A 19,904-nucleotide genomic window follows, 5' to 3' on the forward strand; every position below is an offset into this window, starting at 1 on the left:
CGTTGTGGACCGTTTCTCCAAGTCCTGCCGTCTCCTTCCTCTGCCCGGTCTCCCTACGGCCCTACAGACTGCTGAGGCCTTGTTCACTCACGTCTTCCGGCACTACGGGGTGCCTGAGGATTTTCACCCCGAGAGTAACGGGCAGGTGGAGAGAGTTAATCAGGATGTGGGTAGGTTTCTGCGGTCTTATTGCCAGGACCGGCCGGGGGAGTGGGCGGCATTCGTGCCCTGGGCAGAGATGGCCCAGAACTCGCTTCGCCACTCCTCCACTAACCTCTCCCCCTTCCAGTGCGTACTGGGGTATCAGCCGGTCCTGGCTCCTTGGCATCAGAGTCAGACCGAGGCTCCTGCGGTGGACGACTGGTTCCAGCGCACGGAGGAGACATGGGACGCCGCCATGTTCATCTTCAGCGCGCCGTGCTGCGCCAGAAAGCCAGCGCAGACCATCACCGCAGTGAGGCCCGGCGCCCGGGTCTGGCTCTCGACCCGAAACCTGCCCCTCCGCCTGCCCTGCCGGAAGCTGGGTCCGTGGTTTGTGGGGCAGTTTAAAGTCCTGAGGAGACTGAACGAGGTGCGTTACAGGTTACAGCTTCCCCCCGATTACCGTATTAACCCCTCGTTCCATGTGTCTCTCCTCAGGCTGGTGGTGGCTGGTCCGCTCCAGGAGTCTGAGGTGCGGGAGGTTTCTCCGCCCCCTCTGGAAATCGAGGGGGCCCCGGCGTATTCAGTTCGATTTAAACTGGACTCGATGCGTCGGGCGAGGGGCCTTCAGTAGCTCGTGGAGTGTGAGGGGTACGGTCCGGAGGAGAGATGCTGGGTTCCGGTAGAGGACGTGTTGGACCTTTCAATGCTGCGGGAGTTCCACCGTCTCCGTCCGGATCGCCCTGCACCTCGCCCTCCGGGTTGTCCCCGAGGCCGGTGTCGGCGCGCGGTCAAGGGGGTTACTCTCACGACTTCCGCCGAAGTCCGTTCCTCTCCTTGTTCGGGCGGCGTTCGGCGGTCGACGTCACCGGTTTTCTAGCCATCGCCGATCCACCTTTCATTTTCCATTTGTTTTGTCTTGTTTTCCCACACACCTGGTTTACATCCCCTCAATACTTGACGTGTATATAACCCTCTGTTCCCCCCATGTCTGTGTGTGGAATTGTTTGTTGTAAAGTGTACGTGCTCTTCTGACTGGTTGCGACGGGTTATTTCAACCCATATGTTGTTGTTCTGGGTGCCGTTGGTTTTGCCTCATAAAACTGCTTCGGTTATTACCCAGTTCTGCTCTCCTGCGCCTGATTTCCCTGCAGCCAGTTACGCACCTCTTACAGTTCGTTTTTTATGTTTCTAAATACTAAGTATACATGCACTAAAAGAAGATTAGGCTACTCTTGTTCCATGTGAATATGAGCATTGTGCGTTACCGCTAAAACCAGCGCTGTCTGAAATTATCACTTTGGATTGTGTTTTTTTAAGGACACACCTCAAATATTTCCACCCCTCCCATGTGAGTGCAAGTGAGCTGATATAAAACAGGTCAATTGCTGAACCTGGCGTTAGGGCTGGAAAATTGAATGTCCGTTTGATACTTAATGCCAGCTGATAACAGAGCCCTTGGTGTCTATGTTGTTCAGAGGTGTCTATATTGGTCACTCAACAGTTCTAGGTAGGTAGTAGTGTAGTAGGTCACTGGGTCAGAGGTGTAACCTCTTTGACCAGGGCAGGATTATCAAACGGGCATGCAGGGGACATGCCCCGGGGCCCCTTTCCAAAATGTGTAGATTAGCAGGAAGTTACTTTTAAAACTGCAAAGCTTTCTCTCAGCTTCATGGCAAAATGTGAACAAAAGCATGAAATGAGCTATAAAACAGCCAAAAAAATAGAGGTCAGGAGAAGGACCCTTCAATTGTCTGCCATACCACCCACAATCCCAAATAAATCTCTCACGCCTACTTGCTAGGAACTCACAACAGAGCTCCCTCCACTGTAACATGTTGCAAATTAAACTCCAACGGTTACTTTCAAAACGGATAGTTTCTGACTAGTATATCAATCAACTTTGGTTGTGTGTGTGTTTGTGATTGTTTGTGTGTGCGCGCGTGTGTTTACCTTGCTGCTGTGCTCAGCCATTGTATGGTAGTTGAGTCCAGCCTTGGACCTGAACTGTTTCTGGCATTGCTGGCACTTCAGGGCATCCTGGAGCTGCAGGGTTAAAGGACAAAGGTCACACAGTAACTCATTAATTCCTATTAACTTCTAAATATCTTGTATCCACTGGCAGTCAAGTTCTTGGTCTTTCTGCTCACTGTTCCCCAGCATGACCTTCACACATGAGTTAATGACACGGGACCATTTCACCTATAATGGTCTTTGTCAGGTATCATCAAGACCAATAACTGGAAAGAAGCCCTTTTAATGAAGAAGCAAATATTGATCCATCTGGCAGAGGAAGAGGTTTTACAGTGACTGACCCCTGTGCTAATTTTACAGTGACTGACTCCTTAATGGCTGTCTCTTTTATAGTCACATTGCCCACCAGGCCATAAGCACCTACTGCCATAGCTCTACATTACCTCAATAGTCTAAATTGGCTTCTTCTCCTTGTGTCCTTTCCTGATTGTTTTGACCTACAGCCTGTATTTTCAGATTGGTACAGTTAAAGGAGAGGAAGCTACTTCAGAGTATTGAGACGCAGCCACAGTATAATTCCTCCAGCCCTCCAAATCAATACTCTGCGTCTAATGGCCCCCTAGGACCTGCCCGAGTGGTCCTCAGAGAGAAGCATCTAACAGCGTGCCTGACTTATTCTCATCCCCAGAGTACGCTAGTGGTCTGAACGCTAGAGGTTACAACTGTATTTAAGAAAGCAGTCCAAATGAATAAAAAGCAAATTAAGAGTTTTATCCCAAAACATGATACAGTTGAAGTCGGAAGTTTCCATACACTTAGGTTGGAGTCATTAAAACTTGTTTTTCAACCACTCCACACATTTCTTGTTATAAACTATAGTTTTGGCAAGTTGGTTAGGACATCTACTTTGTGCTTGACACAAGTCATTTTTCCAACAATTGTTTACAGACAGATTATTTAACTTATAATTCACTGTATCACAATTCCAGTGGGTCAGAAGTTAAGTTGACTGTGCCTTTAAAAAGCTTGGAAAATTCTAGAAAATTAGGTCATGGGTTTAGAAGCTTCTGATAGGCTAAGTGACATAATTTGAGTAAATTGGAGGTGTATCTGTGGGTGTATTTCAAGGCCTACCTACAAACTCAGTGCCTCTTTGCTTGACATCATGGGAAAATCAAAAGAAATCAGACAATACCTCAGAAAAAAATTGTACACCACGTAGCCATCATACCACTCAGGAGGAGACGCGTTCTGTCTCCTAGAGATGAACGTACTTTGGTGCGAAAAGTGCAAATCAATCCCAGAACAACAGCAAAGGACCCTGTGAAGATGCTGGAGAACACAGGTACAAAAGTATCTATAGCCACAGTAAAACGAGTCCTATATCGACATAACCTGAAAGGCCGCTCAGCAAGGAAGAAGCCACTGCTCCAAAACCGCCATAAAGAAGCCAGACTATGGTTTGCAACTGCACATGGGATAAAGATCATACTTTTTGGAGAAATGTCCTCTGGTCTGATGAAACAAAAATAGAACTGTATGGCCATAATGACCATCATTATGTTTGGAGGAAAAAATAGGAGGCTTGCAAGCCGAAGAACACTATCCCAACCGTAAATGAAGCATAGGGGTGGCAGCATCATGTTGTGGGGGTGCTTTGCTGCAGGAGGGACTGGTGCACTTCACAAAATAGATGGCATCATGAGGGAGGAAAAGTATGTGGATATATTGAAGCAACATCTCAAGACATCAGTCAGGAAGTTAAAGCTTGGTCGCAAATGGGTCTTCCAAATGGACAATGACCCCAAGCATACTTCCAAAGTTGTGGCAAAATGGCTTAAGGACAACAAAGTCAAGGTATTGGAGTGGCCATCACAAAGCCCTGACCTCAATCCCATAGAAAGTTTGTGGGTAGAACTGAAAAAGTGTGTGTGAGCAAGGCCTACAAACCTGACTCAGTTACACCAGCTCTGTCAGGAGGAATGGGCCAAAATTCACCCAACTTATTGTGGGAGCTTGTGGGAGGCTACCCAAAACATTTGACCCAAGTTAAACAATCTGAAGGCAATGCTACCAAATACTAATTGAGTGTATGTAAACTTCTGACCCACTGGGAATGTGATGAAAGAAATAAAAGCTGAAATACATCATTCTCTCTACTATTATTCTGACATTTCACATTCTTAAAATAAAGTGGTGAGCCTAACTGACCTAAGACAGGGAATTAGTACTAGGATTAAATGTCAGTAATTGTTAAAAACTGAGTTTAAATGTATTTGGCTAAGATGTATGTAAACTTCCGACTTCCACTCTATATCAATTTTCAGAAATGGTGGTAAATTGACATGAATTAAAATATGTGAAAGAGATATTATTTTTCCATCATGACATGGTATATTGTATTGCAAGGTGAAAAGACAGACATCATTTTGTTTGAAATATATTGCAAGGTAATTTTATTTTCAAGAGACAAATAATCATGTTTTGTGGCAAAATTCTTATTTTTGGAGTGACACAGCCTGATATTTGTCTGCAGTGGGTAGGCTATTAGGTTGTTTCCCTTCACCTAAGTGTCACTGGATCTAGGTTCTATCCTTGTCATGAGCTTGTTTAGAAATGTTCCTCTTTGGGCCAACAGGAACAGATACCCCAGGCTCCAATAAACTGTCGAAGCGATCCATAATCAAAAGGACCATGATACACAAGAGCTCAAAGCTAACGCAACGCTAGCTAGCCAACGCGAGTAGCTGAGAGTGTCAGCTGTCAATCACCACATCTGACCAGGGGTTAACTTAAAAAAGGATTTGATTAAGTGTGTAAAATAGAATATTGCAGTGTCATGGAAAAGTATCATAATGCAGAAAACGCAATAGCCCAACTCTCTAAATACATGGTTCCGGATATTGCACATTTTGGTATGAAACACATTTGAAAGGGGAATGGTTCTAGAACACCAGCTTACTGTAAATCTGCATTTTTATTTTGTTCATATTACAGACAGAAACATTTTGGAATGTTGATTTGTGATGGCCTGTAATGCTTGTTGCTCAAGTTGTTTGCAGGTCATTCTATTTCTCTAATGGTTTTCTAACTATTTTGAATCAGTTGGGCTATGATCCCTGCCTGTCCGGTGCATCCTGTCACTGTGGAAATGTAAAAATTCATCACCATCAGATGTTATCACACCATTGCGCACTCTCTCCTTTCAAACATTTCCCAGTCAGTTAAGTAGTACATTCAGCCGTCCCAAATATATAAAGCTTTGATTGAGGTGACCGGCTAAGCTCGCAGCGATGTGACCAATTAAAAATGTAACTCACAACCAAGCCATAGTGTCACAAAATGTGAGTAAATGGTTGCACTGAGACCTGTTGATGGCCACTTATAGGCTATGTTATTCAGGATCTGATATGGTTATACCACAGTAAATGGAGAAATAGGGATTGGAATCTATTTGGTTTGTTGTTGTATATATATCACAATTTAAATCAACTCAAAGTTCTGTCAACGTCACCAAACTATTTCTATAGGTTATTAGCCTACAGCCTGGTGAAAATTACATTTGTTTTAGCTTACCTTTGACTGAAAGATGTCAGCCAGCTTGTTGGCCCTTTTCTCTCCCCTTGCACCTGGCTAGCAGGGGGATTTCGGAAAGTTGTGGCTGTTTTTACTTTATGATAACCCGCTTATTGTGGTGACTTTGTCACAGGGAACATATCTGATTCTCCATTAAACAAACATACAAGAAATTTAGGCCTAGTAGCTGAGATTCATCACTATAGATAGTGCCACGGTTGATCAAATTGTCGCCAATCTGACTAGTCAAGCCGTGCACTCGCTTTTGTTATTGTAACATCATGGAACAATCTTGCAAATGTCTGTTTCCACAAACGCTTTAATCAAAAGTGCATTAAAGTATCTTAGAAATACTATGACATTCAAAAGGAGGCAAATAATTAGTAGGAAAGCCTTTTGTCATTTTGATGTTGCCAAATTGAGTTTAGATGTAGCATAACGTTAGCTAGCTAGCTAAGATTCGGTGGGGGCGCACTGGATTTTAGCTAGCTAACGTTAGCATTTCTAGCTATTTTTGACAAAGTTTGCTAGCTAATGACAACATTACCATCTGTCTGAAATACATTTGACGTCATGATAATGCTGGCAGGGTTTTCCTACTAGATATTTGACTACTTTAGCAATGTCATCGTATTTCCAGGCACTATAGTGTAATTTAGACTAAATAGTAGTTAGCCACTTTAGGGCACCACTATGGCGGCTTGAGAATGTTCATAACAATGGCATAACGCGACCGAGTGACGGAGGTACAACCTATGAATAGCCTACTGGAGTGGTAGGTTACTGCAATAATAAAAGTGACTATTGTTTAGGCTACTCTGAAGTTTAAAAAGGCTTAGCTATATTCTACAATGGACATCAAGGGTTCAATGCAAATATATCTTGCATTTCATGGTAATTTTGATTAATATTGAGAAGTGAAAGCTTTCACTCCCTTTACTGCAATCTTAACCCTTGTGTTGTCTTAAGGGTCAAAAATGACTCGCCACTATGTTTAACAGCAGAGAAAACCCTTTTAATGATATTTTTTCTACTTGAAATTTGATTACTTTTTGTATATTGACCCCAACATTAGAAAATGTGAAACAACGCCTTTGTTCATATTTCCATGAAAGCTGTACATCACCAGGGTACAAAGATTGTCTTAGAGTCATTTTTGACACGGCAGTTATAAAATAATTTACACACACACACACACACACACACACACACACACACACATACACACACACACACACAGAAATTGAGATTGTGTTCTACTGATTGAACACAGACAAAACTAAAACTTTATTGTGCACGTGCAGCATCTCCCCCCTCCAGGACCCCACACATGACTCAAGTTCACAGACAAAATAAAAACAATTTCAGACTAAATACAAATTTATTGAAATCATTGTTTACTACTGGGGAATGGAGTCAGAGGCTATAAAGGTGCTGCAGATGACAGTCCCCCCAGTTCTCTCTTTGCTGAAGCCAGGAGTTCACGTTTCAGTGCCCAACAGGTCGTAGATCAGATTTTTTCAGATGTCCCGGAGGAATAAGAGACCAATGATTTAGAAGAGGAGGAGGTATCTGAAGAAGAAGATTGGGAAGAATACAACCCAGAGCACGATGCATCATCTTCAGAGGAAGAAGAAATCCCCCAAGCTGAAAGAGAGACATTTTTGTCAAAGAACAGAAAAATAACATGGTCCTTGTCACCATATGACAACCAGGGCAGGATGGCAGCACAAAATGTCATAAGGATGACCCCAGGGCCCACAAGACATGCAGTTGCCCATGCCCAGGATGTCACCTCCACATTCTACATGTTCATCACAGCAGCCATAAAAAAAAAATCAACCTGTAGATGACAAATTTGGAGGGTTTCCGTAAATATGGAGACAACTGGAAAAGAATGTATGAGATTGACCTGCGTGCCTACATAGGGCTGCTAATCTTAGCGGGTGTGTATAGGTCCCGAGGCGAGGCTACATGTAGTCTCTGGGATGCAGAGAGTGGAAGGGCGATTTCCTGTGCCACAAAGAACCAGGGGATGCGGGTTGTGCTTGATGTGACAGATGGACTGAGGGGGCACAATGTCACGTGTGACAATTTCTTCACCTCTAATGAACTCAGCCAGCAGCTCCTGAAGAGGAAGATCACTATGGTTGGCACAGTTAGAAAGAACAAGCCTGAGCTCCTTCCTGCACTCCTCGCAACAAGGGGGAGAGGCCTTCTCATCAAAGTTTGCCTTCACCACCACTCTAGTTTCTTACCTCCCAAAGAGGAACAAGAATGTGGTCCTCCTGAGCACACTGCACAAAACGGCTGAGATCAGTGATCGTGAGGACAGGAAGCCAGCCATCATCCTGGACTACAACCACAACAAAGGAGGCGTGGACAACCTGGACAAGGTGATTGGAACTTACAGCTGCAGGAAGATGATTGCCCGCTGGCCCCTGGTCATCTCCATAATATCATTGATGTGTCCTTATACAATTCCTTCGTGATATGAAACAAGATCAACCCTACCTGGATGCCTGATAAGCAGAACAAGAAGAGGGTGTTCCTGGAGCAGCTGGGAAAGGCACTTGTAAACCACACACATTCAAAGGGAGCGCCTCCCTCGCACAGCAGCCTCTGCAGCGCTTGTGAAAGCTGTTCAGGGGGCTGAATCTTGTCCTGATCCACCTGAGGCTGCAGCTGAGGCAGGCAAGAGGAGGAGATGCCAATTCTGCACCCCAAAGAAGGACTGTAAAACAAATACTATGTGCTGCACATGTGAGAAATACATCTGCAAAATACATCTGCATACTGTCCTACATGTGCTAATTAGAGGTGATTGATTTATGTTCTTCACATTTTTGTTTTGTATCTATTTTATTCTTATTTATTGCTGTTGTTTATACACCTTATGGGTGGGGGCAATGGTTAAAAAAATGGGAGAAGACTAGTATTTTGTAGTTGAATTCATCATTGTACAGTATATAAGAATATATCACTATGTTACCAAAAAAGTTAAAGACTTATTGTTTCCCTTCAATCAAATGCATTCAAAACAACTTTCTGCACATTTCTGCTATACAAGTGCTATCTCTTGCAACAACAAATACATTTCTAAACTTATGCAGTACCTTTAGCAATAATAATAATAAACCTCTACTTTAGTAAAGAAAACAATTATGACAGGTGCGTTGTAATAAAAATTAGTGGTGTCCACCGATTAAATGCAGTCTTTCTGCATTGTGAAGAGGGAAAACCCAGATAATCACAAAGTTTGATGAATGACAGGTTGTTTCTTCATGAAAAATGGATTTGGGGTTTAAAATTCAATTAAGCTACTTTATTTTAGGGGTTTACTGAAAGCGGGTCATTTTTTTACCCTTTAAGACTACACAAGGGTTAAATCAAAGTTCAAAATAATTCTGTCCTGTCAATGATGCTGCAGCTAGTGTTGTTACCATGGCAATTTCAATGGAGGCACCAAATTAGCAACAAAATCATAGCATCCAAAATCTAAATGTTCAAAGAGGAAATGTTTGTATGGAGAAAAAAAACTGATCATATATGTGGGGTTTGTATAGATAGTTTTACTTAAATTAGCTTGTAAAATGCTTCCCTTTAAAGCACCTCGAAAGTAAATGTTTTAAAAGTATGAGAACAAACATAACTCATACACATACAGAAGTTTACATACACCTTAGCCAAATACATTTAAACTCAGTTTTTCACAATTCCTGACATTTAATCCTAGTAAAAATTCCCTGTCTTAGATCAGTTAGGATCACCACTTTATTTTAAGAATATGAAATGTCAGAATAATAATAGAGAGAATGATTTATTTCAGCTTTTATTTCTTTCATCACATTCCCAGTGGGTCAGAAGTTTACATACACTCAATTAGTATTTGGTGGCATTGCCTTTAAATTGTTGAACAAGGGTCAAATGTTTTGAGTAGCCTTCCCACAAGCTTCCCACAATAAGTTGGGTGAATTTTGGCCCATTCCTCCTGACAGAGCTGGTGTAACTGAGTCAGGTTTGTAGGCCTCCTTGCTCGTACACACTTTTTCAGTTCTGCCCACAGATTTTCTATAGGATTTAGGTCAGGGCTTTGTGATGGCCACTCCAATACCTTTACGTTATTGTCCTTAAGCCATTTTGCCACAACTTTGGAAGTATGCTTGGGGTCATTGTCCATTTGGAAGACCCATTTGCGACCAAGCTTTAACTTCCTGACTGATGTCTTGAGATGTTGCTTCAATATATCCACATACTTTTCCTCCCTCATGATGCCATCTATTTTGTGAAGTGCACCAGTCCCTCCTGCAGCAAAGCACCCCCACAACATGATGCTGCCACCCCCGTGCTTCATGGTTGGGGTGGTGTTCTTCGGCTTGCAAGCCTCCCTCTTTTTCCTCCAAACATAACGATGGTCTTTATCAGACCAGAGGACATTTCTCCAAAAAGTACAATATTTGTTCCCTTGTGCAGTTGCAAACCGTAGTCTGGCTTTGTTATGGCGGTTTTTGGAGCAGTATCTTCTTCCTTGCTGAGCGGCCTTTCAGGTTATGTCAATATAGGACTCGTTTTACTGTTGATATAGATACCTTTGTACCTGTTTTCTCCAGCATCTCCACAAGGTCCTTTGCTGTTGTTCTGGGATTGATTTGCACTTTTCGCACCAAAGTAAGTTCATCTCTAGGAGACAAAACGCGTCTCCTTCCTGAGCAGTATGACGGCTGCATGGTCCCATGATGTTTATACTTACGTACTATTTTGTACAGATGAACGTGGCACCTTCAGGCATTTGGAAATTGTTCCCAAGGATGAACCAGACTTGTGGAGGTCTGCAAAGTTTTTTCTGAGGTCTTGGCTGATTTCTGTTGATTTTCCCATGATGCCAAGCAAAGAGGCACTGAGTTTGAAGGTAGGCCTTGAAATACATCCACAGGTACACCTCAAATGATGTCAATTAGTCTATCAGAAGCTTCTAAAGCCATGACATAATTTTCAGGAATTTTCCAAGCTGTTTATAGGCACAGTCAACTTAGTGTATGTAAACTTCTAACTCCCTGGAATTGTGATTCAGTGAATTATAAGTGAAATAATCTGTAAACAATTGTTGGAAAAATTGCTTTTGTCATGCACAAAGTAGATGTCCTAACCGACTTGTTAAAACTATAGTTTGTTAACAAGACATATGTGGAGTGGTTGAAAAATGAGTTTTAATGACTCCAACCTAAGTGTATGTAAACTTCCGACTTCAACTGTATAAAGGGACCCATGAACATTCATTTCAGATGAAAAAAATGCATAAAACATTTTGGAATCAAATATAAGCCATCAAAACGTTATATATTGTTCTTATACACAGCAGCATATACGGTACAGTAATATCTCGATCAAGGGCCGAGTGTCTGCAAGTTTTCACCCCTCCCTTGTACTTGACTGATCAATTCAGGTCATTGATTAGTTAGGAACTCCCCTCACCTGAGTGTCTAGGTCTTAATTGAAAGGAAATAACAAAAAACAGCATACACTCAGCCCTCCATGGAATGAGTTTGACACCCCTGATCTTGATGTTGCTATAAAAACATATGACAACTGATATTGACTCAGAGGGCAAGTCAGTTTTTGTATTCAGCACAATTGTTTGAGTGGGCTAGAATCAAGAACAGATGTGGCATAGTACCAAGTATAATATTATACAGAAAATTAGCAATATGGATTATTATTTAGGGCAAGTGTCAACTGATATATTGGGGTTTAAGAGTTTCAACAGTGAGTGTGAAACACAATCCTTTATTTAGAGGAATGAAAGCCAGATGTGGCACTGTGTCTAGAGGAGTGGATATAAATGGTGACGAGGGAGGCTAAAGACAGTTCACCCTAAATCAAACTCTGTTATGTCAAATGTATTCATACTTCAGAAGCTGAACAAAGACAGTATATTGTGTGCATACTGCTACAAGCAGTAAGATAAATATATAGGCTGCAATCTCAAATGAAAGGGAAAGATTGTCACTATTTAGATGTATTTAGATCGCTGGTCCAAACAGCCTCTGTTTTGATTGACTCACCTTTTGGCAGATCTCCATGTGCTTCTTGAGGCCCGATACGGTCTTTCTTGTGACAATGGAACAGGTAGGACACACCACCTCCCCCCGCTCTGAGATGGCATACTGCCACTGGGCCTCTGCTGGAGTACCAGGAGGATATATCAATAAATCAACCAATCAATGTAACCTTTATTTACAATGACGGCCTACAATCAATCAACCAATCGATCAATACTTTATATTGTGAAAATGTATCACACAAAGTGGTCTCACGTGTGTACCAGGGAATAATTTGGGAGATTGAATTTGTCTTGTCACTAAACATAAATTCACAAGTAGTCCAGAACAGCCATATTAGTACCAGAGGTGAGGGGTGTTAGGTCTCTCCTAGAGGCTGGACCAGGGTGCTTCCTCTGGGGCTCCTCGCTGAACAGACCCCCCTCTAATCTCTTCACACGACCAGCCTTCAACTTCTCCTCTACCTTGTTCATACCTGAAACATACAGAGTGTGTGACGGAGTGTACCAAAGGATGTTGGTGGTACCTTAATTGGGGAGGACGGGCACGTGGTAATGGCTGGAGAAGAATAGGTGGAAAGGTATCAACAACATCAAACGCATGGTTTCCATAGTTTCAATGTTTTTGATGCCATTCCATTTGTTCCGTTCCAGCCATTATTATCAGCCATCCTCCCCTCAGCAGCCTCCACTGGTGTGTACGTGCGCACACATGTGTATATATGAGTGCAATTGTTAATGGGTCAGGTTCAGTGAAGTGAAAAAGGTAATCAGAGCTCATGACATTTACAGTCAGAGTTAAAGTTAAAGAGAACTTGGAACTGGAGAGATTAAGTTAGGCTGAGCAGTATGACACCAGGACAATTACAGAGTAATACCCTTTATCAGCTGCATTTCATGGTTGGAAATGAGTGTGGATGTAAAATGATAGAGAGAGGGAGGGAAAGAGAGGGAGAGGATGATGCTGACTAAGAGGAGTACATAAAGAGAAATGCTGATTCCTGAAAAATAAAAATGAACAAAAGAGGGAGAGAGTTGTAATGAGAGATGAGGCTGGGATATGAGAAACATATAGAAAGAGAGAGTCATGTAATATGCAGTGCTGTGTGAGTCACTGAGCTTAGAGAAAAGTGGTGTTAAGATAGAAAATGTGTCAGAATGAGAGTATGAGACTGACTCACTGAGTCGTGATATGAATACCTTGACAGTTCAAACACATTAACACACACAGAGAGACAGAGAGAGAGAGATGCCGCTACCACTAAGACAAACGAAGCGGATGGGGGACTCTCAGATGCCTACACTCTTTGAAAAAAAGGGTTCCAAAAGGGTTTTTGGCTGTCCCCATAGGATAACCATTTTTGTTTCCGGGTAGAACCCTTTTTGGTTCCAGGTAGAACTATTTTGGGTTCCATGTAGAACCCAATGTGGAAAGAGTTCTACATGGAACCAAAAAGGGTTCTACCTGGAACCAAAAAGGGTTCTTCAAAGGGTTCTCCTATGGGGACAGTCAAAGAACCCATTTGCGGTTATCAATCGCACCTCTTTTTCTAAGAGTGTAGTCAATCAAAATGACCCAGTAGTGGTCTGGTGAGTGAGTTCCCCCTAATTTTATTTCAAGCATGAGTGAGAGATGCTGTGAGAAGAGAGAGGCTGAGGGTCTACCTTTCAGTCCGAATGTCCCCGAGATAGAGGGTTGCTCTCCAGTGAACTTCTTAGGAGTTTTCTGCTTCCGTCCTGGCTCAAGAGGAGAACAGAGAGCAATAAACCGTCAAACACATGGGCCCCCATTTCCACTGGGCTTCTAACTTCACCCTCACAATGCAACAAAAAGTAGAACCCGACCGATATGGGATTTTTGGGTCCGATAGCGATTTAAGGGAGGCTGACGAGTTTTTTGCTAGGCTCATAATATTTTTATTTATATTCAGGTATATATATTTTTTAATTGTGATTTATCAGGGGGTGCTACTTCCCGCGGATGTGCCGGGCAGTAACGGCATTCTTTTTGTATCAAGGATAAGTGTTCACTTTGGTGCCTGTCCAGTGTTTGCACTTAAGTAGCACAGATTGCTAGCTAACTAGATTAACTACCTTGCTGGCTAGCTAGATAGAGCCTAACTACCTTGCTGGCTAGATAGATAGAGCCTAACTACCTTGCTGGCTAGATAGACAGCGCCTAACTACATTGCTGGCTAAATAGACAGCGCCTAACTACATTGCTGGCTAAATAGACAGCGCCTAACTACAGTGCTGGCTAGATAGACAGCTAACGTTAACCTTTTGATGCGTAAGTTCTAAATATTAATAACGGCACTTACAGTGCGAGTTATTTTTGCACGCGGTACCAGAATTCTATACTGCTGTTCTAGAATTTGATTGTTGCAATTTTATGCTATTCTCTACACTACTCATTGTATCAATACTGCAATGTCTGCTTCATATAAGGCTTTATAACACTTTCTTCCTATAGTAGTAGCAGTGTATTACTGATAATTGTAATTATCATCTACAGTTGAAGTTGGAAGTTTACATACACCTTAGCCAAATAAATTTAAACTCAGTTCTTCACAATTCCTGACATTTAATCCTAGTAAATATTCCCTGCCTTAGATCAGCTAAAATCACCATTTTATTTTAAGAATATGAAATGTCAGAATAATTATTTTTTTCAGCTTTTATTTCTTTCATCACATTCCCAGAGGGTCAGAAGTTTACATACACTCAATGAGTATTTGGTAGCATTGCTTTTAAATTGCTTAATTTGGGTCAAACGTTTTGGGTAGCCTTCCACAAGCTTCCCACAATAAGTTGGGTGAATTTTGGCCCATTCCTCCTGACAAAGCTGGTGTAACTGAGTCAGGTTTGAAGGCCTCCTTGCTCACACACACTTTTTTAGTTCTACCTACAAATGTTCTATAGGCTTGAGGTCAGGGCTTTGTGATGGCCACTCCAATACCTTGACATTGTTGTCCTTAAGCCATTTTGCCACAACTTTGGACGTATGCTTGGGGTCATTGTCCATTTGGAAGACCCATTTGCGACCAAGCTTTAACTTCCTGACTGATGTCTTGAGATGTTGCTTCAATATATCCACATCATTTTCCTCCCTCAAGATGGCATTTGTTTTGTGAAGTGCACCAGTCCCTTCTGCAGCAAAGCACCCCCACAACATGATGCTGCCACCCCCATGCTTCACGTTTGGGATGGTGTTCTTCGGCTTGCAAGCCTCCCCCTTTTTCCTCCAAACATAATGATGGTCATTATGGCCAAACAGTTCTATTTTTGTTTCATCAGACAAGAGGACATTTCTCCAAAAAGTACGATCTTTGTCCCCATGTACAGTTGCAAACCGTAGTCTGGCTTTTTTATGACGGTTTTGGAGCAGTGGCTTCTTCCTTGCTGAGAGGCCTTTCAGGTTATGTCGATTAGGACTCGTTTTACCCTGGATATAGATACTTTTGTACCTATTTCCTCCAGCATCTTCACAAGGTCCTTTGCTGTTGTTCTGGGATTGATTTGCACTTTTCGCACCAAAGTACGTTCCTCACTAGGAGACAGAACGCCTTCCTGAGCGGTATGACGGCTGCATGGTCCCATGGTGTTTATACTCGCATACTATTGTTTGTACAGATGAACGTGGTACCTTCAGGCGTTTGGAAATTGCTCCCAAGGATGAACCAGACTTGTGGAGGTCTACAAATTTTTTCTGAGGTCTTGGCTGATTTCTGTTGATTTTCCCATGATGCCAAGCAGAGGCACTGAGTTTGTAGGTAGGCCTTGAAATACATCCACAGGTACACCTCCAATTCACTCAAATGATGTCATTTGGCGTATCAGTAGCTTCTAAAGCCATGACATAATTTTCTGGAATTTTCCAAGCTGTTTAAAGGCACAGTCAACTTAGTGTATGTAAACTTCTGACCCACTGGAATTGTGATACAGTGGATTATAAGTGAAATAATCTGTATGTAAACAACTGTTGGAAAAATTACTTGTGTCATGCACAAAGTAGATGTCCTAACCGACTTGCCAAAACTATAGTTTGTTATCAAGAAATTTGTGGAGTTGTTGAAAAACAAGTTTTAATGACCCCAACCTAAGTGTATGTAAACTTCTGACTTCAACTGTAAATACCACTTGAAGCTTGATGATGACGTGATCATTTGAATCAGTTGTGTAGTGCTAAGGCAACAGCTGGTGAGATGTCAGGTTCGCCTCTGTACTTGAAGGGTGATTATTCCAACTCTGTGAAATGCTCCTACCTAAGTGTATGTAAACTTCCGACTTCAACTGTACATCTGGCAATATCTACATTTTCTACCCCTTCATCAGCTCGCACTCTGAAAGTAAAGAAAATAGCTTATTTTTTGTAGATATGAAAACAATAACTGAGATATGACTGTTCAATCTAAAGCAGCAGATGTCATTTTCAGGATACGTCAATACAGCACAGAAAGCTTAACACCAGACTGGTATTGTGGTTGTTCATTAGGTGATGGGAAATATGCAATATGTATACAAAATGATATACTTACCTTCCTTGAAAATCCTTCTATACCGCCAAAGATGACAATGTTGTATCTTGAAAAAAAGCATTGGAATTAAAAGTGAAATGTTTAACCTATTAACCTGCTTCATTATTAATGTATTACCAGTTGATGAAGTACAACTCCCATTTCATACATGATTGAAAATTTGAATAAGTGAGAAAACTATGACTAAGGAAGAATAAAAAAGTTCAAATAACTTCTTAGATTTGATGGAGACATTATACATCTTAGTACCTTATCGATTTATGATTTGTATCAATGTAGACGAGAGACGGGAGCAGGAACAGAGTATTTTTGCCGAGCAATGCAACGAAGCTGGATCATTCTGGCAATGATACCTGCACCATCTACACGCTGCAAAGACTCCCTGACTCTTCGCTACAAAGGCTCCCTAACTCTTCGCTACAAAGGCTCCCTAACTCTTCGCTACAAAGACTCCCTAACTCTTCGCTACAAAGGCTCCCTAACTCTTCGCTACAAAGGCTCCCTAACTCTTCGCTACAAAGGCTCCCTAACTCTTCGCTACAAAGGCTCCCTAACTCTTCGCTACAAAGGCTCCCTAACTCTTCGCTACAAAGGCTCCCTAACTCTTCGCTACAAAGACTCCCTAACTCTTCGCTACAAAGACTCCCTAACTCTTCGCTACAAAGACTCCCTAACTCTTCTCCATTGTACACAATGGCCCATTGCTTGGAGACTTCCTTTGACCATTCTAAAGCCCGCATGGGGCATCCTTGCCTTAATGGCCCTGACTTTCTGGTCTAACTCTTCATCTGACATATCAGAATAGCATTCCCTGACAGGCATATTATGTTCTTTCATCCTTTATTGATTGAAAAAAAAAGTTCATTTCATAACAGTTATTTTTGATTGAAAAGAAAAAAAGTTTCTTTCATAACAAATATTTTTGTCCTGCCAGCACGCCCTCAAGCAAGCTACTCAGGCGGAGAATGACTCGTTGAAGAGGACGAGGAACGAGATGGGAGTAACAACAATTTGTTGCAAGTTGGGGAGGGGGGCTAATAGCTGAACAATTGACTATTCAACCTTTACTAAAGAATAGTCTAATAGCCGAGCTAGGTGTGAAAAACCACCCTCCTATCACAGACCAGATTTACCTTAACGACCAAGGGGGAGTTAGAGCACTGATTATGCTTTTGGGTCCCAATGCACTACTGTCTCTAACTGACAATGAATAGGGAATATAAACCAAATAATAAACTGATAATTGTGCACGACTTCAAATGAAACAAGCAGGGAGCAGGTTTCGAACTCCCAACCTTCTTGCCCGAAGTCCAACGCGCTATCAACTGTGCACCAAAAGCATGGTCAAGCCGCAGAATCGATAGAGCGCGTCCTCGCGGTAGCTTGCTACTCAATGTAATAAAGTAATGACTTTTCAAATAAGTTACCTTACACGTTATGTTGGCTGACAATTTGTTAGCTACGCTGTCCTTACAAACCACATAGCATATCACTACAGCAGTAGTGATATTTGTGGGCTATACTCGGCCTTGTCTTCGGACGGTAAGTTGGTGGTTGTAGATATCCCTCTAGTGGTGTGGGGGCTGTGCTTTGGCAAAGTGGGTGGGGTTATATCCTGCCTGTTTGGCCCTGTCCGGGGGTATCATCGGATGGGGCCACAGTGTCTTCTGATCCCTCCTGTCTCAGCCTCCAGTATTTATGCTGCAGTAGTTTATGTGTCGGGGGGCTAGGGTCAGTCTGTTACATCTGGAGTATTCTCTTGTCTTATCCGGTGTCCTGTGTGAATGTAAATATGCTCTCTCTAATTCTCTCTTTCTTTCTTTCTTTCTCTCGGAGGACCTGAGCCCTAGGACTACCTGGCATGATGACTCCTTGCTGTCCCCAGTCCACCTGGCCATGCTGCTGCTCCAGTTTCAACTGTTCTGCCTGCGGCTACGGAACCCTGACCTGTTCACCGGACGTGCTTGTTGCACCCTCGACAATTACTATGATTATTATTATTTGACCATGCTGGTCATTTACGAACATTTTAACATCTTGACCATGTTCTGTTATAATATCCACCCGGCACAGCCAGAAGAGGACTGGCCACCCCTCATAGCCTGGTTCCTCTCTAGGTTTCTTCCTAGGTTTTTGGCCTTTCTCAGGAGTTTTTCCTAGGGAGTTTTTCCCAGCCACCGTGCTTCTTTCACATGCATTGCTTGCTGTTTGGGGTTTTAGGCTGGGTTTCTGTACAGCACTTTGAGATTTCAGCTGATGTACGAAGGGCTATATAAATAAATTTGATTTGATTTGATTATGTACCGGTATGTTAGCTATCTACATAACGTTAGTAGTTATACATCAAACTTGACAGTATATTAACTATAGGCTGTCTAAATACCCAAAGTTTATTGTCTTGGTTATTCCCGTCATTCTTAGCTAAATGGTATAGTCGTCGTGCATTCTCAATGAACATTTGGGTGCTTTCGTAAATTCGCTCTGGCTATCTACTCCGATTTCAGAGCACTCTAGGCTGAGTGAACCAGAGCACAGAATAATGAATTTACCAGCACTCAACACCTGTTGAATATGACTGGTGTCATTAAATGTCGGCAAAAATGCGTAATTAAATTGTTTCCAGCAGCACAGTCACCAACGCTCTGGTTAACACGAAAACTGCCTAACCAGCTCTGCTAGGGCGAGTAAAATGGTCAGAGTGGTCTTATTTGTGTCTGGAAGTAGCTAGCAAGCTAGCCAACACTAGCTTGGGTGCTTGACTGCAGTTGTAAGGCCAGGACACTCAAAATCAACCCTACTCCTCACCCCGGACGTCTAGTGTGCGCTCCGGAGAGTGAAACGGTCTGAATTTAAAAACTGACAATGCTCTGAATTAGGGCTGGGCAGTATAACGTATTTTATGAAATACTGGTATTGATGCAGGGACCGGTTTGGGTTGTTACTTTACCTTCTATACCTGTATTTGAATGTTTGGTTTGTTAAATGTGATTCGCCATAAGTAATGTTAATTTTTATACACTGCTCAAAAAAATAAAGGGAACACTTAAACAACACAATGTAACTCCAAGTCAATCACACTTCTGTGAAATCAAACTGTCCACTTAGGAAGCAACACTGATTGACAATACATTTCACATGCTGTTGTGTAAATGGAATAGACAACAGGTGGAAATTATAGGCAATTAGCAAGACACCCCCAATAAAGGAGTGGTTCTGCAGGTGGACCACAGACCACTTCTCAGTTCCTATGCTTCCTGGCTGATGTTTTGATCATTTTTGAATGCTGGCGGTGCTTTCACTCTAGTGGTAGCATGAGACGGAGTCTACAACCCACACAAGTGGCTCAGGTAGTGCAGCTCATCCAGGATGGCACATCAATGCGAGCTGTGGCAAGAAGGTTTGCTGTGTCTGTCAGCGTAGTGTCCAGAGCATGGAGGCACTACCAGGAGACAGGCCAGTACATCAGGAGACGTGGAGGAGGCCGTAGGAGGGCAACAACCCAGCAGCAGGACCGCTACCTCCGCCTTTGTGCAAGGAGGAGCAGGAGAAGCACTGCCAGAGCCCTGCAAAATGACCTCCAGCAGGCCACAAATGTGCATGTGTCTGCTCAAACGGTC

General features: G+C 42.5%; 1 protein-coding gene across 4 annotated transcripts in view; it reads right to left on the reverse strand.

Moving 5' to 3' along the window:
* Window positions 1-19,904, reverse strand: part of LOC115169386 (zinc finger protein 512B) — a 77,665-nt gene that overhangs the window by 16,520 nt on the left and 41,241 nt on the right. For 3 of the 4 annotated variants that reach the window (XM_029724955.1, XM_029724954.1, XM_029724957.1), the window contains 4 exons: window positions 13,415-13,486; window positions 12,094-12,225; window positions 11,754-11,872; window positions 2,095-2,187 (listed from right to left, as the gene is read on the reverse strand). In XM_029724955.1, coding sequence (XP_029580815.1) covers window positions 2,095-2,187; window positions 11,754-11,872; window positions 12,094-12,225; window positions 13,415-13,486 — 416 coding nt within the window. The remainder of the gene's footprint in view (window positions 1-2,094; window positions 2,188-11,753; window positions 11,873-12,093; window positions 12,226-13,414; window positions 13,487-19,904) is intronic. The other variant, XM_029724956.1, reaches the window with a different exon arrangement.

Source organism: Salmo trutta, chromosome 31 (genome assembly GCF_901001165.1).
Source record: "Salmo trutta chromosome 31, fSalTru1.1, whole genome shotgun sequence".
Classification (NCBI taxonomy): Eukaryota; Metazoa; Chordata; class Actinopteri; order Salmoniformes; family Salmonidae; genus Salmo; species Salmo trutta.